This window comes from Notothenia rossii, assembly GCF_949606895.1.
Source record: "Notothenia rossii genome assembly, chromosome: 10".
Taxonomy (NCBI): Eukaryota; Metazoa; Chordata; class Actinopteri; order Perciformes; family Nototheniidae; genus Notothenia; species Notothenia rossii.
The window spans coordinates 5,637,158-5,664,857 of record NC_136908.1 but is presented as its reverse complement, the minus strand read 5'-3'; the positions used below and the strand labels follow the sequence as shown (position 1 = coordinate 5,664,857).

At 41.8% G+C, this 27,700-nt stretch overlaps 1 protein-coding gene across 2 annotated transcripts in view; it reads right to left on the bottom strand.

Moving 5' to 3' along the window:
• The window catches only part of foxo6b (forkhead box O6 b), a 52,950-nt gene extending 37,472 nt beyond the window's left edge, over window positions 1-15,478 (bottom strand). The window contains exons 1-2 of one of the 2 annotated variants that reach the window (XM_079655004.1): window positions 14,495-15,478; window positions 14,119-14,154 (exon numbers count right to left, since the gene is read on the bottom strand). In XM_079655004.1, coding sequence (XP_079511130.1) covers window positions 14,119-14,154; window positions 14,495-14,974 — 516 coding nt within the window. In that variant the 5' untranslated portion in view covers window positions 14,975-15,478. The remainder of the gene's footprint in view (window positions 1-14,118; window positions 14,155-14,494) is intronic. The other variant, XM_079655005.1, reaches the window with a different exon arrangement.
• Between the last annotated feature and the right edge of the window lie 12,222 nt (window positions 15,479-27,700).

Sequence of the window (27,700 nt, the reverse complement as noted above, 5' to 3'; positions counted from 1 at the left end):
AAAATACTAGCCTGATTTGCATGAAACTCAGTGGAAAAGTGTATCATCATCAAATGTGGCTGGTCAGTTGAAAACGTTTACCATTGCCACTAAGGAGGTCATGTTTTCTGCTTTTCTGTCTCTCTGTTGAAAAACTGAAAGCCTGATGCTCATGAAACTTTGTGGAAGGATGTGGCATGGGGCAAAGAAAAACCCATGATTGTTTTCAGCAGTTCTGAATCATTCTGTGTGAGATAGAGCATTTGAGCTTCATTCATGTGGAGTCCGATTTTAGATTCTGACGAGGGAAATTCCCTCAAAAATACCCTCAGGTCAAAACAACAACTCAGAAAGTTGGGGAACATTGTGGTGCTCGTTTTGCAGAGTTGACATCATGTTAATCAGAAACATGGAGGACAAAAGTACATATTAGCTTCACGGCTGACGTCCATGTGTTTTCCTCGGTACACCTTAAAGCTTATGGACGAACAAACAACTTCCCAATCCAAAACGTACAAATTGTCACAATATTTTCACGTATCCCTCCATGTTTTTAACTTTATATTTACTTCTTGTTTTTGTCCATTAAAGTCTCCACATGCCACAGGTGTGACTCACTTTCAAAGCCTCAGCTGCCTCTCCACATCGAGGCGTCTCGTCTCTAAATGATTTCACCTTTTAGAGAGTATTTTTATTTAAAAAGCGTTCAGTCCTGAGAGATGAGGGTCTGCTCCGTGGGACAATAATACATAAATCAGACCTTTTTCCAGCGGTGACCAAACATACAGAAGACCTTATGCTAAGCTAGGTCACTGCCGGCCACGACTGAAATATTATCCTCATAAAAACGTTTGAGCACATCTATTTTCTCTCACTACAATACCGAAAGAGGAACATCTAGGTCTAATAAATACCGCCAGACTATTGTGGATTTTTCTGCGGGTTTAATCTATGGCAGCAGATTTGAATTTGAATCGAAGCAAGATGAACGAGGTTGACAAGACAGAGTTTAGATTAGATAGGAATGAGGCGGGAAGGGGGGGAAGGGGGAGGAAGACAAGGGGTGAGGAAGAGGAGGAAGGGGGAGGAAGACAAGGGGTGAGGAAGAGGAGGAGGGGGAGACAAGTCTGGAGTTCATTCGAGGCCGTCAGCCGTCACATGTGCAGAATGCTAAACGCCAAGCTCTGAATCCTGACCTATTTTCATCAAACTGACACCGAGATCCACCGGGAGGCAGTCTTTCTAACCTCTCCTGGACCACACACACACACACACACACACACACACACACACACACACACACACACACACACACACACACACACACACACACACACACACACACACACACACACACACACACACACACACACACACACACACACACACACACACACACAGACAGACAGACAGACAGACAGACAGACAGACAGACAGACAGACAGACAGACAGACAGACAGACAGACAGACAGACAGACAGACAGACAGACAGACACACAAACCACACACACACACACACAACCACACACACCCCCACACACACACACACAACCACACACACACACACACACACACACACACACACACACACACACACACACACACACACACACACACACACACACACACACACACACACACACACGCATTACACAGTCTGTACATGCCGTAATGTTAATCTGCTTAATGCAGTTTAATAGCGTTTGATTAATAATCTCCAAAATGAGTGGATTGTGAATTATTTCCACTCCAGCTTGAGAGGCTTTTATTGTAATTTGTCCAAATATGCCGTTAGCCTGATGAATATTCATGAGGGGAGATACCCCTCCCTGACCCGTCTTTGTGATAACAATAGACTCTTTATTTTTAATGAAATCGTTAGCAGACACCTTCCCGACTTCTTAAACAGACTTTCTTTGCATATAACTCTGGAAAAAACACAACCAATCTGGCTCTTAAGACACTGATGGCGTTCATTTCCAACTGGCTTTTATCAGCTATGATCAAAGTGCGATTACAGACACCTTTAATGAAAATGGATAAAATTGCCAGAGAATGAATGTGACTTGATTGATGCCGAACATCACCTGAACATGGGTGAACTTCACTGAGAACAATGCGCATTAAGGGTGATTGATAGAACTGTACAATGATGGAGTGTGGCTTTTTACTAATTTGTCTGTTAGCTTCTGCAAACGTTTACCCTTTTCTGCATCTTCAGCTGCACATCATATTATTTTTTCCATCCATTTTATATCTCACAAGCTGCTTGAGGAGACTTTTATGAATTCACCCACTGATTGAACTTCATGCGAAAATGGTTTTGTATTTTTAACCTCAGAAACTCAGACTGGTGCCAGACAGATTCACCAGAGTCTGTTTCAGACTAATAGATACCAATTATTCTTGAGATTTGACATTTGGCATAATCAGCTCTGCCAGGTTGCTATGCAAAGATACCTGCTGTAATCCATTTCATTACTAATGCAATTATTACCTAGAAGGGCACTTGGAGAGCGCAGCCAAATGAGGCTCACACTGTGATTCGGATCTGGTCCAAATGTAATGGATGTGTCCTTGGCCCTTTCTAAACCTATCCTCAAAGTTTCATGAAAATTGGACCAGTAGTTTCTTCGTTATCCTTCTGACAGACAAAACTCTTTGGCAGAGTTTACCGAAAAGTAAAAATAAGACATCTACCTTTGACCTTATTCAAACTAAGAATATCAAGTCCATTGAGCTGGATTTCCACATTGTCCTGCTGTCTTTGGTCTAGCAAATCTCTTCAGTTTAGTTACATGGGAACGACAGTCTGAAGTCATGAAGTCTGGGAAACGATTGGATCACTTCAGACCTCCATGTCCACACAGATACATATTCCTGCACACGTTTATAAAGTAGAGCTCTGCTAACTGCAAACTGCTATGAAGCTCCTCAGTAAAAAAGAGAAGGTTTTTTGTTTTAAGTGAAAGCCTATAAAGGAACTGCAGCACGGTCACATGACTTCATGTCACCACCGCTAAGCTAAAGGCGGCTAATGTTGGGCTATAAAGGAACTACAGCACGGTCACATGACTTCACGTCACCACCGCTAAGCTAAAGGCGGCTAATGTTGGGCTATACAGGAACTACAGCACGGTCACATGACTTCACGTCACCACCGCTAAGCTAAAGGCGGCTAATGTTGGGCTATACAGGAACTACAGCACGGTCACATGACTTCACGTCACCACCGCTAAGCTAAAGGCGGCTAATGTTGGGCTATACAGGAACTACAGCACGGTCACATGACTTCACGTCACCACCGCTAAGCTAAAGGTGGCTAATGTTGGGCTATAAAGGAACTACAGCACGGTCACATGACATGTCCACCCTTTAGAAAAGTCTGCCGCCTTGAAAACCAGGAAAAGACAACACGTACAATTTTACCATATCCAAATCTAAGAAAATCGCGTGTTTTATCACGGTATTGATACGATATATTACCTAGCACTAGTCTATCTGTGTATGTGTGTGTGTGTATGTGTGTGCGCGTGTGTGTGTGTGTGTGTGCGTGTGTGTGTGCTGTCTGAAAGGCACATCCTGCCTGCAATTAAGGTGGAATCAGAGAGAGATCTGCGCTGCCTTGATAATGAGCCTCATCTGAATTATTAACTAGAGCTGTACCCCCCGGACCTGGACTCCCATCAGGCTTTGCTGCACAACAAGAGGCAGATGCACACACACCCACACACCCACACACCCACACACCCACACACACACACACACACACACACACACACACACACACACACACACACACACACACACACACACACACACACACACACACACACACACACACACACTTTTCCTTCTATCAAACCCATTTCAGCGCGTGCAGGAACTCAAAAACTAATCCCATTTGCGGTAGAAAAATAAGGGCAACACTCGACTTGGAGTGGTGCTCGTACGGCATTATTAGGCATCAAACAGCCCATTATAAACACACTGTGAGTGCATGATGATGATTTATTGAAATTTGGTGCATGGTATAATGAGTACAATGTGGAGAAACTTAGGGGGTTTAATACTTTATGAAGCGACTGTGTCATTAATCACATTAATATTTAGTGCGATTTCTGATGCATGATTACATTATGGCTGATTCCTGTGGGATCCTCCTCAGATGTGATGGATTGTTAGAGATGGTTTTATTTTAAAAAGTGACCCCCTGTAATGTATTACTTACTCAAAATGTGAATTCAGATGTTGTGGTGAGTGTGTTTTACATTGTGTGTGTGAATTTTTGCAGGAATATGGAGAATTGAAGAAGTTAGAATAACTTTCCAAAGCTTTCATACCGGAGTTGTAAGAATTAGTTGATAACCCGCCAACTATTATGCTAATCGGTACATTTTGAAATTCAGAATTGTGGGTTAATGCTGTTTTCAGCCTCTCAATGTGGAGATGTCCAACTTTTATTCTGATTTATATCCTATTAAAGTTACATTTTTGGGTTTTACACTGACTTAAAGAACGTTTTCAAAATGTTCTGACATTTTACAGACAAAATGATTAATATAAAAGACAATTCATAGAACAAATGCTGCCCTTTCATACTATTGCTATGCCAATGTGCATTATATCATGTATTTACAACATTTCTGCAGACCAATTTCAAAATGCATGTTTGAGAGTTTTTCATGTATTTGTTGATTTTTAAACTTTGAGGTAATCTAAACTTTTAAATATTACGTAAATAGTAACTGTGATGGATGGCATAACTCAAACTGAGTTCAGTGAATAGGTTTTCATATCATAAATCAATTAAACGTGGAGAAAAATGGCGATAAAGGCAATTTTCTGACTTTCAATATAAAGATTTCCCACTTTTTCTGCTTTAAGTCCTGCTAGAGTGATATATTTGGTGTTTTTTACTCTGACGAAATAAGAAATGTTTTCGAATGAAAGTTGAGGTCGGTACGTTTGGAGAAACCAGCTCGAGTGCACTAGAATTTGAAAATACACAGCCGGGAAAAATCTGCCCCTTTCTTACAGAGCCCCTCCTCCAACACACACGAACGCGCACATGACCAATGAGGGCACGATGTAAGTTTGTGCACAGATGGAAGGCTGACAGGCAGGTAGGCCATCCAGTTACTTTAGCCGCCCGGCTCAGATGATTGGTCGTGCTTTTTACAGCGCCACGGCTTCCACAGATTACATTTTTTTATGGATTTTTTGTCAAAGCACTTCAGATATTCATTGCTATCGGGATGTTAAGAGCATTCCATGGAATATAACAAAAAGTGTATCTCGAGCCGGTTTCTCAAACTTACCTACCCCACCTTTAAACTTATGTATTTTCATAATTAAAGATGTCTGGCAATGATCTTACACTGGAATGAAATGAAGAGAAACCAATGGTTGGATAAGTAACATGTTTCCTGACTAGAACCAGACACCAGAACATTTAAAGAGAGAATATGTTCTGCCGAGCAGACATTTTACGACCCAGCAGCAGCAGGAACGTTTCCCGAGGATCCGCCTTCTCTCCTCGTCTGGACTCCTCTCTGGAATTTCCGTCTGTGGCGAGTTTCTCAACATTTTCTCCCAGCTTATGTATTCAAAGCGATTGAAGTGCGAGGGCTGAGGGCGAGAATATTATGTTCTCTTCCAACCGCTGTGACTCATTTTAAAGTGGCGAACACCCCGCCTCCACTGCCGGTGCTTCCCTTGTTTACAGCCCGGACCTTTTCTCCACATTCAACCTGTGCTTTATTCAAGCAGGTTAACATCTACCTGACAGCTGGGCAGACATCCATACTCATAATTACTGATGATAAAAGGAATCGTTTAAACAGAAAATGACCATTTGTCCTGTATTTCAACACATGCTACCTTGGATTCTTATAGAAAACTATTTTAGTGAAATGCTCACAACCTAACAAACACATGTATTTACACTTAACTTAAATATTTAACGCAATTTCAGCTCAAACAGACGTGTTGCCTGCACAAGCGTGAGACTTTATGCAGAACTGTTTATTAGTATTTAAATGCATTTTTGTGAAGTAGTAAGCAAACATTTGCCATTCTTTACATGGGAACACGCACTAAAAATAGCAAATAAGTGCTGATGTACGAAATTTGAGACACAGCATATATACTATCATGCATGAGTTGAGTGAGACTTTAGAAATGGATGTTTTGATATAATTATAGTTCAATGCTGCCCCAATTTACTTACATTTTTGGAGAATTTCCTACAATTTTGGACTGATATCTGGTTCAAATATATTCAAAATAGCAAATATAAGTACTAAAGTTCGTAATTTGAGGCACAGCAGATATTCTATAATGAATTAGTGGAGTGAGACTTTAGTAATGGATGTTTTTATATAGTCAAGGGTGTAACTTTGGTTTGAGAAGTGGGGGGGACACAACACAGGGGGTCCTCCGCAATGAAACATTGTTCTCGATTTAATTCCATTTCCTGCATTTCTACAAATACATTAGGGACTATGGTGTTAACAAATCCAAACAAAAAATGTGGAATGTAATGAGTGCGCAAACTTATCTAGTATCCTCTCCATGTGAGCCTGTTTTATTTGTGATGGCCTCACATCCTCTGGGAGGGGGGGGGCTTCTAATCTCCATTAGCTCCGAGCTAGCACCAGATGCTAATAACAACCCCCGTAACTCTCTCTCTCTGTCTCTCTGTCTCTCTCTCTCTCTCTCTGTCTCTCTCTCACAAAATGCGCTCGTGCCACGCACACACAGACACTCCTCTGTGAAGATGACCTCTTGCGTAAAAAATAATAATAAACACATTTGAAAAGTGGGGGGGACACAAACGGGATTTTGAAAAGTGGGGGGGACATGTCCCCCCTGTCCCCAGTGGAAATTACGCCCATGGTTATAGTTCATTGTTGCCCCCATTTACTTTCATTTTTTGAGAGTATCCTACATTTTTAATCTGCTGCCCCCCCCCCCCCCCCCCCCCCCTCCCCCCTTCCAAACTGAAGTGATACGCAGCTCGCTCTTTTCAAAAGGCCTTCTGCACGCCGACAGCTGATCCGGATCAAAATCTGCTCGTCTGCTTCCCATTCAAGCTCTCAACGACTCTTCCCAACTGTTTCCTCTCCATTCACACGACACAATCACAGTTTTTCAGTATCAGATCCAAAATATCCAACGAGCCAAATTCCTCTCCCCGCCCCCGGTTAACCCGGCGCCAAGCCCGCCAACTCGAGAGCTGCCTCTCCTTCTGCTGCGCCTTTGTAACGATAACAATAACTGTGTGGCGGTGCAAAAAGGGCCGCCTGGCACACAGCTTCCTCTATAAGCCGGTTCCACCAACTCCAACCAATCCCCCCCCCCCCCCCCCCCCCGGTCTGACAGGCATTTAGGCTGCTCTCAATGTGCTCAGCCGCCATCTTTTCCTCGCCTCTCTCCAGCTCCCACTCAATCCTGAACCCAATTCAAATGAAGGTTTTTTTATTGGCAGGATAGATAATACCTTTTTTCTTCAAAAATTCTCCTTGCCTATATTCTTCGGCTCCTGCAGCTGGGTGAGGAAGAGGAAGAGGAAGGTGAGTGTGGGCGGTGGTGCTTTAGTGAACGGTGATGCATTACAAGCAGATTAAAAGCACATTAGAAGTAAATCAGGGATAAAGAGGTAAAGTGGGTCTGACCGTACTTAAGTTAAAACAGTGTTCCCCATTTCTAGCTTAAACACTTTACCCAAATGTGTTCAGGGGATCTTTATGTCTTAATGTTTAAGATTTGTGTGTAAATATGTCTAAAAGCTAGAATCCTGCAGCCAGTTAACAGTGTATTGAATAACAGCAGCAGAGTACATTTACTCTATATATATTGTACACATGTGAGGTACTTGTACCATTACATTTAATTAATCAACCGATTAAAAGAAACTAATCCACATCCATAAACACTTCAAATAATTTTCTGACTTTCTTTAAATTATTCTTTTTTTTCATTTTACATTTTTGTGCAACAGGTTGAATTCTTTAAATTCATTCACTTGATTATACATACTTACTTTTACTCAAGTTCTTTCATATGCAGGACTTTTACATGAGTATTTTTACAATTTAGTTTTGCTTCTTTTACTTAAAGTTAGTGTAGGTAATTCACTTCAGAAACGCTTTTTGTTATATTCCATGGAATGCTCTTAACATCCCGATAGCAATAAATACATAAAACATGTCATCTGTGGAAGCCGTGGCGCTGTAAAAAGCGACCAATCATCTGAGCCGACCCGGCTAAAATAACTGGATGGCCTACCTGCCTGTCATCTCTGCACAACCTTGTGTGTTGGAGGAGGGGCTCTGTGAGGAAGTCTGAAGGAAGGGGCAGATTTTTTTCGGCTGCGTATTTTCAAATTCTAGCGCACTCAAGCTTTTTTTCTCCATTCTTACCTACCCTACCTTTAAGTAAGAAGTCTGACTGCCACCACTGTCTACAGCTGAACATCAAAAATGTAAAATGTATGAAATTCTCACAAATTAAAAAGCATATTTAGACTCCACCTTCTTGACTTATAGTAAATACAGTGCGGTCACTTTACTGCACATTGCAAAGGAGGCGTGTTTGACATAAAACAAGAGAAAAAGTGAGAAATTAAAGCTTTTCTGGAGGAATAATTAATCCTCATGTGTATTTGTTCTTGTTCTCCTCATTATATCACAGTGTGATTACAGCGCTAGTCCTCCCACCTCCCTCTATATCCTTCAGGTAGTGGGCTGCTTTACAGCCTGCAGACAGGACAATCCCACGCACACACACTTTAAAATGAACATAGGTTTAACCTGTGTGTGAGCGGGTCCCCCCCCCCCGCACCAACACCACGACCTCCTACAGGACTGAACTCACTTCATAGGATCAAACACAGCCTCCCACCTCAGATACGATAACAAACACGACCCGACACTCGACCGCAATTACTGAGTCACAGCCGGAGAAATCCATACATAGTCATTCCCGTAACTGATGCTTAAAAGTGTTCCACTTCACTTCACCCACTGAATCACAGTTTGTACTCTTGTTTTAATACGTGCAATCTAGATTCGTGTAAAAAAGTTGCGGATAGATCAAAAAGGCAGAACGTTCTTGAAGCATTAAAGTGATTTAGGAACAGCAACACTTAAAACGTACCAACAATGCACTGTAAAGGTCTGATGACAGACTGTACTGAGTTGCATTATGGGAAATGTAGGATCCAGGGTTTCAGACAAATACCACGTCTTCAGTTCCTTTCATTTGTTATCTTTTTAGGGTAGGCTCCCCGATTTATGTATCAAAGTACTAAATCACTAGAGAGACCATTTAAACATGTTGTCTCTCGAATGAACTTGGATTGTTTTGGAAACGAAACCTGATAGAAGAATAAAAAATGCGACTTGAAGAATTGAAGTAATGGTGATTAGCGTTACACAAGAAAACGATATCATGCTCAATACTCATCAAACACAGGTTTTTTTGCTAATACGTTAGTGTATTGATATTAAAGACATCATCTTTTGTAGCTTAGGACCCATCTTAGGCTGCCTTTTAAAAGGTCTAATAAAATACCTTTCTGAGATGCATTGTGGGATCCAGGGTTTCTGGAGCTTATCACATACTTGGCACTTAAAGTCAGGATATCTCAGCTTCATTTGCTTTAATGTTTACGTTATTTCATAAATCTTTCTTTGGTTAGCTCCCAAAATGTATGAAACTAAAATATTAAATCACTAGAGTGACACTTTAAACATGTTGTATCTTGTTACCTTTGCAGTTATGTTTAAGAATTTAAGGTAACATCGGGTACTAATGGATAACTAATTACTAATTTGAGCAACAGTGTGTGTGTGTGTGTGTGAGTGTGTGTGTGAGTGTGTGTGTGTGTGTGTGTGTGTGTGTGTGTGTGTGTGTGTGTGTGTGTGTGTGTGTGACCACAATCAAATTAAATCTACCACTGCTCCAAAGAAGTGATATGAGAGTGTGAAAGAAATCCAATCCACCTCTGTAGCCTTAACGCTCCACACTAAAGCAAGTGAGTGACACCACGGCATTGTGTATAGGTGAGTGTGTGTTTATGTGTGTGTGTGTGTGTGTATATTTGTGTGTGTGTGTGTGTGTATATTTTTGTGTGTGTGTGTGTGTGTGTGTGTGTGTGTGTGTGTTTGTGCATGTGCGTGTGTGTGTGTGTGTATGTGTGTGTGTGGCCCAGATGAAGACAAAGAGCCCAACGGCTGAACTGAGCAGCAGCTCTCAGACAGGATTACACAACAGCTCTTAAAGACTGCTTTTAATAGCAAGACTGGATCCTATTTCCCTCCCACTCATAACATCCATCCATACATATACACACACACACACACACACACACACACACACACACACACACACACACACACACACACACACACACACACACACACACACACACACACACACACACACACACACACACACACACACACACACACACACACACACACACACACACACACACACACACACACACACACACACACACACACACACACTGATCTCATCCCCCTCATCAATAATGTTCAATCTAAGCAGAAACACACACAGGAATGTGAGTGTGTACACATTACACGCCAGTCTGTGTGTTTGCCAGGGATTGTGTACCTCCGTGCTTCGAATCTCATTAAAACCAATGCCAACTGTTACAGTGTCCAACATGTGCGTGCATGTGTGTGTGTGTGTGTGTGTGTGTGTGTGTGTGTGTGTGTGTGTGTGTGTGTCCACACTGTTATTATGATTAAATCAAGTTGTTTTTCACCTCAACTTGGAGCCTCTGTGCACCAATCAGTTGACACCAATCGCCCTCTGCTAGCCAATCAGAGCGCAGAGCGGGGAAACGGAGAGCAGGTATCACGACCCCGGGAATTATGCTCAGCTTTAAATCCACTTTTAGAAACGTTGTACCATAAAGATTGGACAGAAGGCTGCCGCTGACTTAAATCAAATGGTGGTTTGATTGAGATGAATCTGCGTCTTAATACTGCTCAATTGGAGCCAAATGAGATGGAGGGGTAGCAGTGGAGGAAATGTGTGTGTGTGTGTGTGTGTGTGTGTGTGTGTGTGTGTGTGTGTGTGTGTGTGTGTGTGTGTGTGTGTGTGTGTGTGTGTGTGTGTGTGTGTGTGTGTGTGTGTGTGTGTGTGTGTGTGTGTGTGTGTGTGTGTGTGTGTGTGTGTGTGTGTGTGTGTGGGAGACAATGGCACTTATCATGGAAGGCTGTGAGGAAATGACAGGAGAGGATTGTTTCTGGATGAACTAGATGTCAGACACACAGATGATGAGAAACGTCTGCTAATCTCACTCCGAAAGCAGGAAGAGTAAAGCACGACTTCAAAAGCGTCAGAGGTTCTTAAAGAGGCGCCCCGCTGGTTTTACACACAATGCTCAGTTTACCCGTCGCAAAGATTCAACCCACATGAAAAACAAATGCATTTTAAATTCTGTGGCTCTGAAGGGAAAGCTTTAAGATAACCAAAACAACAGGTTAAAGTTAATATTTTGGAATATGACTGTATTCGTTTTTCAAAACTTCCTTATTTTGAAATGCTAACAAGGTTTTTTTTTTTATGACATTAACTGACATTTCTGAAGAGCTGTGTTTGAGAATGTGTTGTCATTAAAGGTCTAATAAAAAAAACACTGCCATGTTGCATTGTGGGAATTGTAGTATCAAGGGTTTCTGACTAACACAAAGCTTTAACGTTTAAAAAAAATACAACAGGACTTTACTTTTGAAATATTAACCAAGAAATTGTTCTTTTTGTCAGTTCTCTCTGAGAATGTGTTGGTCAGCGAGGGTCTTATAAAAGACGTTACTGAGTTGCATTGTGGGAATAGTAGTACCCAGGGTTTTCTCAAAAATACAAAGCTTTGAACCTAAACAATAACAACCATTTCCCTTTTCAATCTGTCTAACGTGAAGTCCCCAACGTTATGAGAGAGAGTGAAGTACTTAATCACAGAAGTGACCCTTTAAACATGTATTAATGTACTTGTTGCTGCTTTTTCTGCCAGTAAATGTTAATGCTGTCAAATTTAACAAGAGGCGATTTATTGAGGAATCTCCCCGGTTTTGTCAGAGTTAACAGTTTGGATCCAGCGTTTTGGGATATTTGCTGAGCCCTTTGATAAAACTCTAACTACAGAAAAATACCATATAACATAAGCGGGGAAACAAATATATGTTTGGCTTTTCGGCTCATATTCAATTGTTGATTTACTTTTTTTTTCACCTGAATTACATTTACTTTCAGTGAGGAAAGTCCTGATTAATGCCCAAATTGACCATATATAGTAAGACAAATATTTATAATTAACTTAACTGCAATTTAGATCACCAAATCTCAGTCAGACTGCTTTGAAATGGCTAGAAAAGGGAACAAAAGGCACACAACTTTCTAAAACATTGCGGCCATTGTGAAGCTCAGGGCTTTGAAACAAAAGACCATTAATCCGCACACAGAATGGGTGGTAACGTTAAGTAGATTACATCAACCAATCTATTAGATTAACCTCATATTAATTTGAATTTAAGGGATAATCTGTGGTTACATCTGTTTGCTGTGACACCCCATGTCATCATCTCTTGTTATTGTCCTTTTAAACCCCCTTGCCTTGTGCCATGCTTTCGCACACAGGCTGTGTGTAATTCAACTGGATGGTGGTGGGGGGGGGGGTTATACCCAGGGTGAGGAGCTGAAAATCGGACCGGAGGACACACTCTGTCCCCGGGCTGACCCATGACACAGAGATATGAACAGAGGTGGAAGAAGTACTTAGGGAGAGAAACAGGAAAGCAGGGTTTTAAATGGAGGTTTTTCAGCTCCTTTTCAAATGTTTTTAACTTGTTTCTCCATCTGATTTGTACGTGCTCCCAGTTTAGAAAGTTAATGCCCAAATGTACCAGATATAGGAGGACATGTGTTTATAATAAGCTTAACTGCAAAGAACTTTGTTACGAGTAAAAGTCCTACATTTAAAATCTTACTGAAGTAAAAGTACAGCATCAAAATATACTTAAAGTACCAAAAGTAAAAGTAGCCCTTATGCATAATGGCCCATGCCTTCTAATATACCAATCTACTTAACATATTAACATAGTGTACTATATGCTTAAAAAAATGGTGTACAGTAGTTTGAAATTAGAATATATCCTGTGAATGAAGTATAAAGTATAAAGTAGCATACACTGTGAATACTCAGGTAAAGTACAAGTACTTTAAACATGTTTTTTATGAGATTACGCATACATCCAAAAACTAAAGAGCTTCAGTTTGAAGAATAGCTGTCATTTTTGCCGATTGTGTTCGAGAATCATTTTGTCAGTGTCTCACTGACAATCCAACAAAAAGCGTTACCGTGTTGCATTGTGGGAATTGTAGGATCAGTGGTGTTTGACACATACAAAGCTTTCAAGCGAAAAACAACAGTAATTTTTCCAGGGAAATGAAAGTCAAAACTAACATTCTGTGACGTGACTTGCTTATAAGATCAACCGTAATATGTGTTGCTTTAACCATCACCAAGTCGTTTTGTAACTCAGACCTAAACTTCCTCAAATGTATTTTGTTCCTTTCCAGCAGAGGAAGGCTTGAAACCAGACACTAGCCTATCCAAAGAGAACCGTGAAGAGGGGGAGTGGCTTCTCCTTCTATACACACATGCATCTCTTAAATAGGATGAAGCCAGTGAACCCTCAACTCCCCTGAACACACTGTAGTGGAGTGACTCGGGGACACAACGCAGACATAAATTACTGGAACCAAGGCTCAATTATGTGGCTTTTGAAATATGCAGGAGAGGATTTTCTGCAGGAGACAGACTACAGGCTAAATATAGTCCAGTAAAAAACCTTCCCCATGCGGTGTGTGAGAGGACATGGTCAGCTGGAATCCATATTATTCAGGAATAATCCAACGTACGCTTCAAAAGTTTGCTTAAAAGCATCTCCAAATTATAATTGATCTGTGTCTGTGGTAAACTGATTATATTAAATATGATGATCATTTTTGTTTTTCACTTCATGCATGCCCCAGAATAGCCAATGCTAATGGGGATCCTAATAAAGAAAAGAACATAGGAACATTATTTTTCATACCTTCCATGTGGCTGAACTTTTGCAGTCGCCTTTATCCTTGAAATAAGGAAAAAAGGCAAATTTAATTTCTATTCTGTTTCTTTTTGCACAATTTTTTTCAGTTTTATGTCTTTTATACATTTATGTTGCATTGTTGGAGGAGCCTGGACTTAAGTTTCTCGTGTAGCTGATTTGCATTTGACAATAAATCCTTTGAATCTTGGAACCAGGGCTTTGAAACATGCAGGAGAGGAGTTTGCTGCAGACAGAATAGACTAGATATTCCACTTAAAAACCTTCCCCATGTGGTGTGTGAAGATGACATTATTTTTCATGTGGCATATATGAACATAAATCCCCAATCATTCATGACATCCATGTCTCCTAAACACCTTACCTTCCATCCGGCTGAACTGTTGCTGTCTCCTTTATCCTTGAAATAGGGAACAAAGCGCACCATCCAGTCGTAGACCTGGGACAGGGTGAGCCTCTTGTCCGGGGTGCTCTCGATGGCCCGGGTGATCAGGTCCGCGTAAGACAGGTTCCCCCACGCGTTCCTCCGGGAGGACTTGGCTTTGCGCAGCTGCCCGGCCGCATCCAGCGCAGACGCCCCGGGAACCGGAGCTCCGGTCGGGTGCTGGAGCTCCGCCGGTGCGCCGCCTTTCTTCCCGGCACGCTGGCACGACGCCGGCACGTTGTACTGCTCGTTCTCCACTTTGACCGAAACCAGACCCAGGTTTGCGTCCTCTCCACCGGCGGGGAAATCCTCCAGTAGCGGCCAAGCAGAGCACGACCGAGACCGACTGTGAGGCTCAAATTCCGGATCGATATCAACCTGATGCGCATCCATTACGCTGTTCTTCATCATCATCAGCATGATGGATGTCAAAATCGGGCAAGGTCACTGTATCAAAACGACTGTGAGTTACACAAAAAAGGTCCTTAATGTGAAGAATAAAGAGTATTCAGTGTGAGAGAGAGCCGGTTCTCCACATCAGGACAGATGAAGGTGTATCCGAGGCATCAACAACAGTATATCTTCCATGATAATTGCACATCACCGGCTGTGTGCATGTCCGAGTGTCGTTCGCACACATCCATAATTACGCACTCACACGCACACACACACACATACACACGCTTGTCTCTGACTGAGCTCTGGCTGCAGCAACAGTTGATCCTCCTGACAGGTGAAAAACTCTCCAAGCAACTCACAATTACTCCCTTATAGAAAGAATCTCATGATATATGAAGCATCTCCAGACGAGAATGAGAAGCCCTCCTGGATGTGATGAGCTTCCTCTCTGTCTGTAGTAGATATGTCTCCACCTTTGTCTCTCGCTCACAGTCACATGTTCAGCTCTGCCTTTATACTGCTGCGGCTCTGAAGGCTCACAGCCACTTAACTGTAGCCGGGAATAAAGTGGAATAAGTGCTGCCTCCATATAATTGGACGACGCTTGGATTCAAGTCACTCCCTCCAGAACAGGTTTCCAGAGGAGGAGGGGGGTGTGCGTGTGTGTGTTTGTTTGTGTTTGTTTGTGTGTGTGTGTGTGTGTGTGTGTGTGTGTGTGTGTGTGTGTGTGTGTGTGTGTGTGTGTGTGTGTGAGAGTGAGTGGTGGGAGTGATATTCCCAACATCATATTTGGAAATCATCAGTTTTAACTCAATTAAAGACAAATATTAACTTTATTTCCCTGTTTTTTTAAATTATTTTATACCCTAACCAAATCAAAAGGAGCTTCTTCAAAACCAGAGCCCAGTCTGCTCTGATCGTGTCTTGATTGGTCAACCGCTTAGAGATGTCCCGCCCCTTAGTCTATCACATACAATGTATTGGAGCGATAGACCAATAGAAGCACGATTGTTCAATAGTGATGTCACTATGTTCCTGAAGTAATCAAAAGAGTCCAATGGAGGCGTTTCCGGCAGTGTGTAGGAGAGAAACTCCCTCTGGAGGAAACACAGAGATGTTAGCCTTTGCAGACCATTTACATTTACACGTCCCACAATGCATCTCAAATTTGACTTTTTTCTCAGAATTTGACTCTTTTTTTTTTCAAAATGTTACTTTTTTTTTCAAAATGTCACTTTTTTGTTTTTGTTTTTCCAGAATTTGGCTTTTCTTTTTAAATCATTTTGTGACATGCGCACTGAGGAGACTTGCATTTGTTTGCCCTAGACTTTTGCTGACAGACGTAGTTAATTATGAAGTCATTACTCTATCCGATAATAATCCAATGCAGAGGCAATAATGTAATATAATACATTATTTTATATATGTTAAATATTTATATATTTATTCTTATATAGTCTTATATATAAAACCGGCCCTTTGAGTGCAACCATGATGCTAATGTAGCCCGAGTTGAAATTGAGTTTGACACCCCTGATTTACATGCACTAAAACCTATAACACACTGCAGGAAAGGAAAAAAACACAAAAAGCAGAATAGGGCCTTTTCAAGTAAAAGTAGCATCGACAAATAGTTAGAATATCAAAAGTAAAGGTATTCATTAAGCATAATGGCACATTCCAGAATCATATATGGTAAATGACTGGATAACGATTATTGATAGAATACTTTTCTCAACATACTCCAAGAGCAGGGCCGGCCCTAGACTTTTGGGGGCCCTAAGCAAGCTTTGGCTTGGGGGCCCCCCTCACTCTAGCGCGTTCTCACTACACACAACACGGAACCAACTTTTGTCTTATAATGTTAGCATAAGCACACATATTGTATAAATAAGCATGTAAACACCTCCGACCTAACCTCCTCTAGGGCAGAAATACTGTCACATAACATCCATATATTTCAGTGCTAGGTTGATGCTTAGCTAAGCTAACTGTGAAACACTTTAACTGACAGGACTCCGGATCAACTGTGTACTGTAAGGTAGCTTCTAGCTTCATGTCGAACAGTAAGTCAACATTTCCCAGAGAGCTTACTTTGAAATCACCAGGTAACGCTAAAAAACATTACATTTAGATTATATGACAAAGTATTTATTTCTGGCTAGCTATAGCTACTTGCTAACGGTTTAGCTTACCCCCGCGATTCAAAGTAACATCAACGTAGCTGTAATTTATGCTTTGCTTACATGTTTGCATAACTTGGAAGTGTACTGACATTGACATACCTTGTTTACCTGGCTCAAGTGGTGGCTCTGGGGTTGTTGTGTGAGCCACCACTTGAGAATTGTCGTATTTTTTAAGAAAATGTTTTCTTATGTCCATCTTCAAAAACTCTGAGTCCGACTGACAGTTTATTTTAAACATTGTCACAGCTGACAGGATAGGTACCTGTGAGCCAATAAGACAATGTTTATTTCCATTCAACTCTCTGGTTGGTCTGGTGTCTTGCCTCTGTTGCATTTACTGAACACGGGAAATTACAATCCTGCCGTCCTCTCTTGTGTCATGATGAGGTTCAGGTAAAGCACGGTTAATGTATTTTATTATTGACTCAATAATATAATACATGACTTTGAGAGTAGGCAATCTAGGCATATTAACAACATTAATTAAACATACTTATCACGGCGACGGTGTTCTGAGATTTATTTATATTTTAAATAAAAAATAAAATAAATAAATAAATGTTTTGCTAGGGTGCCCCTTAGTGGCTGCGGGGCCCTAAGCGGCCGCTTATGTCGCTTAATGGGTCGGGCCGGCTCTGTCCAAGAGTCATTATCAATTGGTGTATTTCTTCCAGTTTTGGGGTTAAAGAGTCCCCTCACTGTCTTTGTGCCTCATCATTGCCTTTAGTGTCTCTGAGTCCATAAAGAGAAACTCTATCAATGGCCGCTCTGTGTGTTTTCAGCTCGTTTTTGGAAACCCCCAACATGCAGAGGCCGCGGCTCTTTGACAGCCGGTCGTCAGTGACAACCGTAACCTCAAATGCACCTAACAGGAATGCTTTCATGAGGACTAAACGAGCCAATCAACACGAGTACGAACCAGTGTGTGTGTGGGTGTGTGGGTGTGTGTGTGTGTGTGTGTGTGTGTGTGTGTGTGTGTGTGTGTGTGTGTGTGTGTGTGTGTGTGTGTGTGTGTGTGTGTGTGTGTGTGTGTGTGTGTGTGTGCAAAAAGAGTGTAGAGCCATGCTGTAAATGGGAACAAACAGAGGGAAAATGTAAAACACATGGCGCTGCGGTTTGTTCCAGAGGAGATTTTTAATGCGCCACAGCGAAGTTGTAACAGGAATGCGGTGTGACTCGTCTCATCAGGAATGAAAACAGAGCGGCGCTGCCAGCATGGAGGAAACACCGCCTTCATCTGTGGCGAGGAACTCGTCATCATCAGGCTAGGTGAAGTGCGTAAACACGAGAAACATGAGTCACATGTGTCCTCACACAGAGGGAAGGGATTTTTGGAATATAACGTGCAAAATATGAGATTCAGCTCTTCAAAGGAAAATATTTTAAATCAATGTTTCTTCTCCAGACTAGTATTAGTCAGATTGTGCAATTCTGGAGATTCAAGTTTTTCGGTTGTTTTGAGTATTAAATATTGATCGAATGCATATTGACTGTCAAAATACCAGGATGGTAGCACATGTGTCAAACTCCAGGCCCGGGGGCCAAATCAGGCCCTTGGTGGATTTAATTTCGGCCCGCAGGATAATTTCTAATTCCTATTAGATCTGGCCCGCCGGTATATTGCACGCACACCTTCACTCCATCCTGAGGGTCTCCTCAGCTCAGAGCCTGACCCCAAACATTGATGAACATGCACCCAAGATGAGATGCCAAGTATCTGCTTGAACTAGCATCACAGAGCAGCACACTGAGTTTAATGGATGTTTCCTTCTTCACTTTTTCTCTCACGTCAACAGGGCATGTTTTTTTTTTCTTTGAGGGAAATAGTTTTTTTGAAGCTGTTGTTGGCCTGTGGAGAAATGTAATCATAAGAAATGACTCCGGAAAAGCTGCAGATAGAGCCATAAGAAATGAATGCAACTGATTATTTAATGTTTCATGTTGTTTTTATAGGCAATCATTTAAGCTTTTTTAGTTCCAGGTTTAATATGTGCAATAAGTTCATTTAAATAAGTTTTGCAATAAACATTGAACCAGTCCGGCCCTCGACTAGTACGCATTTTTATTATTTTGGCCCTCTGTGTATTTGAGTTTGACACCCCTGGTATAGAGGCCCTATTCAGATTTTTGGGATTTCTCCCTTTCGATGGTCTTCATCGGAGACACCCCTAATGATTTCCTTCGATTAAGCAAACACAAGTTAACATGAGATGGTAGCATTGCTAGCTTGCATTCAGATAATACCATTGATAGCCAAAAAAACTTAAAAAGTAAGACCCCTGCAATTGAATAAAGCTCTCTAAAAATTAGATGAGGTTCAAGAATCTTGAGAAACTCCAAGGTCTTGTCAGATTGATTTCCTTTGTGTTGAGATATCCTGAAGCTAACCAATGTTCATGTGAGACGTTGGCGCCATGGCATTGCTGAGAATTCAGAGGGCCAAGGAACAAGCTGGAAGACAATACAACTGATGGCAAAACTCCTGAAGTAAGACCAAAGTTTTATATTTCTCTAAAAGCTGATTCCAGTCCAAAAATCTCCACGAGTCAGCAAGGTTTATTTCCTTTGTGTTGTCACGAAGACCTCCATGTGCCATTGTCATACCTCCACTTTATGATTAAATGAAGTGAAACAGGTGGAAATCTCAGGGTGCCACTGTTTCCTTCTTGCCTCATTATGAGCAGATCCAGAGTTTCCTGATTGGAGGTGTTGGCAGCAGTCGGCGTCTCTCAACAGTTGAAAGCCTCAGGGTTTCCCAAGGCAGGGAGTGGCATCCCCCTCCGCCGGTAAACACATCAATAATCCTGCAGGTTGACTGACTTGCTCTCCGGATCAGGCATGAAAATGAGGGAGGAAGACCCGCCGAGAGAAGAGGCAATTAGTGTTCACTCTGAGGCCTTCGGAGAGTTAGTGATGTGGTGTTAAAACGGAGGGTGAACCCTGAGTAACGGCTGGTGCTCGGCCTCATGCAAACAGATTCATTTCCAAAAAAGAGTGAACTTTCTTCCCCATTTTGAACCCAAAACCCTTTATCTTTACACTTTGTATCAAGCTGTTTCCATTCATTTCCATATACAGTAATCCTCTTAAAGATCAATACCAGCATGTTCTGGGTGGTATTTAGCCCAAACAACTCTGCTCAACAGGACATAACTCTGTCAAAAGTTCAACGCCGCCAAAGCTTCCCTTCTCATGCAATGTAGAAATAGAAGCGTACAAACCAGACGTTGTGGTTTTAAACATTTCCCAACAAGTCTCTGTACCTTAATGACAAAGCAGGTCCTGCCAGTGCCTTAGAAAACAAGCCACATGAAGATTTACTGATCTGCCACCTCCAAGGTTGAAGCTGCGTAACTGTTTTTTTTTTTTGGCACACTTCAGGAAGGTGAAACTTGATTAGAATATGGCATGGCTGTAAACACATAAATGACATATTAGCACCTGATAAAGTTGTTGTGTTGAGCGCAATTGCAAATCTTTGCCAAATAAAAAGTGTAACATGTAAAGTTTCGGCATTAAAATGTGTGAAGAGATTACTTCGGAAAATATATAAATGATGACCAAAGGTAAGAATAAAGAGTCCTCTCCTGCTGATGTTCAGGTGTATATCAGTATGTAGTGTCTCTACTTTAAAGAGTTCTCTCCTGCTGATGTTCAGGTGTATATCAGTATGTAGTGTCTTTACTTTAAAGAGTCCTCTCCTGCTGATGTTAAGGTGTATATCAGTATGTAGTGTCTACTTTAAAGAGTCCTCTCCTGCTGATGTTCAGGTGTAATTCAGTATGTAGTGTCTCTACTTTAAAGAGTCCTCTCCTGCTGATGTTCAGGTGTATATCAGTATGTAGTGTCTCTACTTTAAAGAGTCCTCTCCTGCTGATGTTCAGGGGCCGTATTCACAAAGCATTTTATCTTACCGCTAGGAGTGCTCCTAACTCGCGCTAAAACATTTTACGTAGGAGTTTTTTCTTAAAAGTTATTCACAACGCCGCTGAGACCTACTCATACTAAGGATAAATCACTAAGAGGGAACTAAGAGTGACGCGCCGTTGCTATGGATTACGTCGATTCTCGTGCATGAGTTTAGAAGCGGTCAGTACGTGATTGGTTGTTCAGAGCAGGCGGTCTCGGTGAAACTCATCCGCAACATCCCACAAACGAGCCCACTAAAACAAGGAAATAGCCTAGGCTAGAAATGTATTCCTATCAAATAGTTATGGACAGTGCAGTTAGCAGAATACACGCATGATGACAAGTTTGTGCAGACCACGATAATGACGTTGTATGCACGTTAAAGAGAGAGAGCAAACAATACAAATACGTAAATTGCATTAAATCTATCGGGCAATTAAAAGCACCCTGCAAACTATTATCCAATGAGCATATTTCCAGCACTTAAACACTTTCAATAACAGCCCATACCGCCGTTCAAGTCCCCCTATCATGATGAATGAAAACAATCTGCGTGTTGATGGAATGTACTTTCTTTCTATTGACGAACACGTCCTCATCTTTTGATGGCGCAATTATTTTTATGTGCGTCCCGTCAATAGCACCGACCACACCGGGCATACCTGCAATTGCCATGAAGTTGGCTTTGATCCTGTGTAGTTGTTGATTGTCCAAAGGAAACCGGATAAACTGTTGGATGATATGTGGTCTAGAGAGCGCGTTGATGGTTTGGTTTATGGCACGGCTGACTGATGGTTGCGATATTCCTAAATCGTCGGCATTGCAAAGTTGCATTTTCCCTGTTGCTAAATATCGTAGTGTTGCCAAACATTTTATTTCCGGACTAATCTGGTTATTCCTGTTAGTCGGGGATGTTATTGCATCCCGCTCTAATTCCACAGTCTCCAATTGTCTCCAGAACATTTTGTCTCGCAGCCATTTTCAGATTCTTTGTGAATAGGTCTTACTGAGTTAGGAGTCCTCTCGAGGACTTTTAAGCTCTCCCAGACTTAGGTGCTACTTTTAGGCCTAAAATACTTTGTGAATTGCTCTTAGTGAATACAATTAGGAGTCCTAAATTTAAGACTGACACGCCCATTATGTTTAGGAGTTTCTCCTAAATTCGCCAGTTAGGAGCTACTTTTAGCCCTAAGATCCTTTGTGAATACGGCCCCTGGTGTATATCAGTATGTAGTGTCTCTACTTTAAAGAGTCCTCTCCTGCTGATGTTCAGGTGTATATCAGTATGTAGTGTCTCTACTTTAAAGAGTCCTCTCCTGCTGATGTTCAGGTGTATATCAGTATGCAGTGTCTCTACTTTAAAGAGTCCTCTCCTGCTGATGTTCAGGTGTATATCAGTATGTAGTGTCTCTACTTTAAAGAGTTCTCTCCTGCTGATGTTCAGGTGTATATCAGTATGTAGTGTCTCTACTTTAAAGAGTCCTCTCCTGCTGATGTTCAGGTGTATATCAGTATGTAGTGTCTCTACTTTAAAGAGTCCTCTCCTGCTGATGTTCAGGTGTATATCAGTATGCAGTGTCTCTACTTTAAAGAGTCCTCTCCTGCTGATGTTCAGGTGTATATCAGTATGTAGTGTCTCTACTTTAAAGAGTTCTCTCCTGCTGATGTTCAGGTGTATATCAGTATGTAGTGTCTCTACTTTAAAGAGTCCTCTCCTGCTGATGTTCAGGTGTATATCAGTATGTAGTGTCTCTACTTTAAAGAGTCCTCTCCTGCTGATGTTCAGGTGTATATCAGTATGCAGTGTCTCTACTTTAAAGAGTCCTCTCCTGCTGATGTTCAGGTGTATATCAGTATGCAGTGTCTCTACTTTAAAGAGTCCTCTCCTGCTGATGTTCAGGTGTATATCAGTATGTAGTGTCTTTACTTTAAAGAGTCCTCTCCTGCTGATGTTCAGGTGTATATCAGTATGTAGTGTCTCTCCTGTGACATGTCTCCATGCTTTAATGTTCAAAAAGCTCTTTATTGTTCTCATACTGTAGCACCTCTTTTCACCCTCTGTCTGAAACCAGAGCCAAGTCTGTTCTGATTGGTAAGCTGGCCGGCTCTGTTGTGATTGGTCAACCACTTAGAGATGTCCCGCCCCTTCGCCTATCACGTACAATGTGTTTGAACGCTAGCCAATAGAAGCAAGTGTGAGAGTGATGTCACTATGTTCTTGAAGTAAACAAAAGATTTCAATGGAGGTGGAGTGACAGGAATTGTAGCCTTTGCAGACCATTTACATCCACCAAAACCTATAGGAAAGGGAGAACCCCAAAAAGCTGAATAGTGCCCCTTTAAGATTTTTTGGTTTCACCTGAAGGTAATTCAAATTTACTTGGATAAAATATAAATATACTTTCACCTTCTTATTTTTACATTTGGATTGTCTATAGGGATTTGACCCTTTGCAGACCATTTACATCCACCAAAACCTGCAGAACACACTACAGGAGGGGGAACAACCCCCCAAAAAAGCAGAATAGGGCCCCTTTAAGACTGACTTTTAGCTACATGCCCTGACAAAGGCTAACACAACATGTTGCTTTTTAATTTGAAAGCAGCACAAGTAATGAATCAACCTAGAAGAGACACTAATGACTCATCATTCACGCTTTTGTATTTGAACATTTCCTCTGGTTTGTCCTCAGCTGACTGGGAACTTAAGGTTAGCTTCAGGCGGATACAGTACTCAACTTTTTTCTAACGTTCAGCCTTAAACAACCTTGCCTCTTTTTTGTGTGTGTTCTTCCTCCCCCCCATAATCCCTCCCTCCAGCCCTCCCTTTTTCTTTTACAACTGACTGTGGTTACATAAGAAGCTGGAACTGTTTTTTTCCAGCGGGACTCACTGCTGTGTGCGGAAACTGTGGGAGCGGAGGGTTGGGCATCTCGCTGCCAATGGCCATCCCAGGAATGCATCCTCTCTGTGGGTCTGAGCCTCCGCCAACATGTGGCCTCCCAATGTCACCACGGCACTTAGACGGGAAAAAAAGGGTTATTTCCTCCAAAAAAGCTGCATTTTTCTCACACATTGCCAGCTTTCTGTAACTGCATTATATTCACTCTGTCTGCTTCTTTTTTCAGGTAGAAACAGTGGTGGAAAATAAGTTTACTCTTTCTTTACTTTTATGTTTAATTTATTATACTACTTAAAGCTCCCATGTCATACTTTTCTGGTTATTACCCGTCCCCTTGTGTGTTATGAAGCTTTTTCTGCATGTAAAAGGTCTGCAGAGTCAAAACCCTCAAAGTACACCCTGTAGCGAGTAAAACTCTAACACAGAAAATACCTGTCTATGCTGCCCCAGAACGCCTCGTTGGAGATTTCTCTCCTGGGTACAGTGACGTGCCAATACCCAAATGGACCCATTGGTCCAAATGGACCAATCCGTTGAGCCGTTACATTACGTCCACAGAGCCGTCTCCTCCCTGAGACGGCGGGACGCGGCGAAGGCCGTGAGTCGGTGTGTGAGCACACACACAAACTCCCAGCCAGGCTGCGGGTGTGTGTGTGTGTGTGTGTGTGTGTGTGTGTGTGTGTGTGTGTGTGTGTGTGTGTGTGTGTGTGTGTGTGTGGGTGTTCGGGCTGGGTTTCACTGTGTCTCGCTGTCTCGCAGACGGCCACTGGGCTCGCAGGGAGGGGGGGGGCAGGAGCTCCAACAAGCCTTTTTATTAGTGACATTACTATGGATCACAACAGAGCCGGCCAGCTAACCAATCAGAGCAGACTGGGCTCTGGTTTCAGACTGAGGGTGAAAAGAGGTGCTGCAGCACAGGCAGTATGAGAAAAATAAAGAGCTTTTCGAACATTAAAGCATGGAGACATGTCCCAGTAGAGACACTACATACTGTAATAAGATAAAATGCTTTGTGAATACGGCCCCTGAACATCAGCAGGAGAGGACTCTTTAAAGTAGAGTCACTACATACTGATATACACCTGAACATCAGCAGGAGAGGACTCTTTAAAGTAGAGACACTACATACTGATATACACCTGAACATCAGCAGGAGAGGACTCTTTAAAGTAGAGACACTACATACTGATATACACCTGAACATCAGCAGGAGAGGACTCTTTAAAGTAGAGACACTACATACTGATATACACCTGAACATCAGCAGGAGAGGACTCTTTAAAGTAGAGACACTACATACTGATATACACCTGAACATCAGCAGGAGAGGACTCTTTAAAGTAGAGACACTACATACTGATATACACCTGAACATCAGCAGGAGAGGACTCTTTAAAGTAGAGACACTACATACTGATATACACCTGAACATCAGCAGGAGAGTACTCTTTAAAGTAGAGACACTAAATACTGATATACACCTGAACACCAGCAGGAGAGGACTCTTTAAAGTAGAGACACTACATACTGATATACACCTGAACATCAGCAGGAAAGGACTCTTTAAAGTAGAGACACTAAATACTGATATACACCTGAACACCAGCGGGAGAGGACTCTTTAAAGTAGAGACACTACATACTGATATACACCTGAACATCAGCAGGAGAGGACTCTTTAAAGTAGAGACACTACATACTGATATACACCTGAACATCTACAGGAGAGGACTCTTTAAAGTAGAGTCACTACATACTGATATACACCTGAACATCAGCAGGAGAGGACTCTTTAAAGTAGAGACACTACATACTGATATACACCTGAACATCAGCAGGAGAGGACTCTTTAAAGTAGAGACACTACATACTGATATACACCTGAACATCAGCAGGAGAGGACTCTTTAAAGTAGAGACACTACATACTGATATACACCTGAACATCAGCAGGAGAGGACTCTTTAAAGTAGAGACACTAAATACTGATATACACCTGAACACCAGCAGGAGAGGACTCTTTAAAGTAGAGACAGTACATACTGATATACACCTGAACATTAGCAGGAGAGGACTCTTTAAAGTAGAGACACTAAATACTGATATACACCTGAACACCAGCAGGAGAGGACTCTTTAAAGTAGAGACACTACATACTGATATACACCTGAACATCAGCAGGAGAGGACTCTTTAAAGTAGAGTCACTACATACTGATATACACCTGAACATCAGCAGGAGAGGACTCTTTAAAGTAGAGACACTAAATACTGATATACACCTGAACACCAGCAGGAGAGGACTCTTTAAAGTAGAGACACTACATACTGATATACACCTGAACATCAGCAGGAGAGGGCTCTTTAAAGTAGAGACACTACATACTGATATACACCTGAACATCAGCAGGAGAGGACTCTTTAAAGTAGAGTCACTACATACTGATATACACCTGAACATCAGCAGGAGAGGACTCTTTAAAGTAGAGACACTAAATACTGATATACACCTGGACATCAGCAGGAGAGAACTCTTTAAAGTAGAGACACTACATACTGAACATCAGCAGGAGAGGACTCTTTGGGTTACATTTCTGAACACTTCTTGGCTACAAACCATGGCATTGTGTCTCGCAGCCCTTTGCTGAATACAAATACAGTTTAAGTAATATTTAAAGAGTCCCCTGAAGCAATGGTGAAAGGGTTCAGGCGACGCACTGACAGACTTCTCTCTGCCGTACCTGACATAAAGAGGTTTAGCTAACACTACCCGACACCTACTGTTAATCCTATTCCAAATTGCACTCTCATCCATGAAATCCACTCACAAGAGGAAGACATACACAGTGATACAGTGCAGAGGTGTTACCAATATTATCTTTCCCCCACTGGCTTTAAAGCAACAAAGAAAGCAGGTATAAACCTATAAACCAAAGCACGGGTAGGTCCTCTGAGGGAAAACTGAGCAGAAAGAGAGCGATTTTTGTGAAATAAATGGGGAATAATAAGAGGATTGGTATCACACTGTGTCAGCAGAGGTGGAAGAAGTACTCAGATCTTGTACTTGAGTAAAAATAGAAGTACTCAGATCTTGTCCTTTAGTAAAAGTAGAAGTGCCAGAGTGTAGGAATACTCTGTTGCAGTAAAAGCCTGCATTCAAAATGTTACTCAACTAAAAGTAGAAAAGTATTCTCATCAAAATATAGTGAAAGTAGCGACAGTAAAAGTAGTTATGTGCAGATTGGTCCATTTCAGAATAATATATATGAAATGTTTTATAATGATTGATCATTAAAGTGTTCTCAAAGCTGGTAAAGGTGCAGCCAGTTATAATTTGTAGGGGGGTAAAGGTATATTATTTACCTCTAGAAGAACAAAGTAACCTAAAATGGAAATACTCAAGTAAAGTACAAGTATCTCAGAAGTGTACTTAAGAGAAGTATTAGTGTAAATGTACTTATTCTATCTAGTTACTTACCCCGCTGTGTGTCAGACATGTGGCTCACATTCATGCTACGTTTTTTGTTTGTTTTGCCAACGCTTGATTTGACCCAGTCCTGCACAGCTTCCTGATGGCGGTTGCAGAAGTTAATCACTTGAACTCTTCCAGGTCTTGCGGTCTGCTAACCCAGAACTGATCCCAGAATTATGGGGTTCTGGACGGACGTTTTCTCTCAGCGACCGCCACCACCGAGAGTTCACAGAGAGGAGCAGCACGAACACAAACTGGACTTCTACCAACATCTGCTCCGG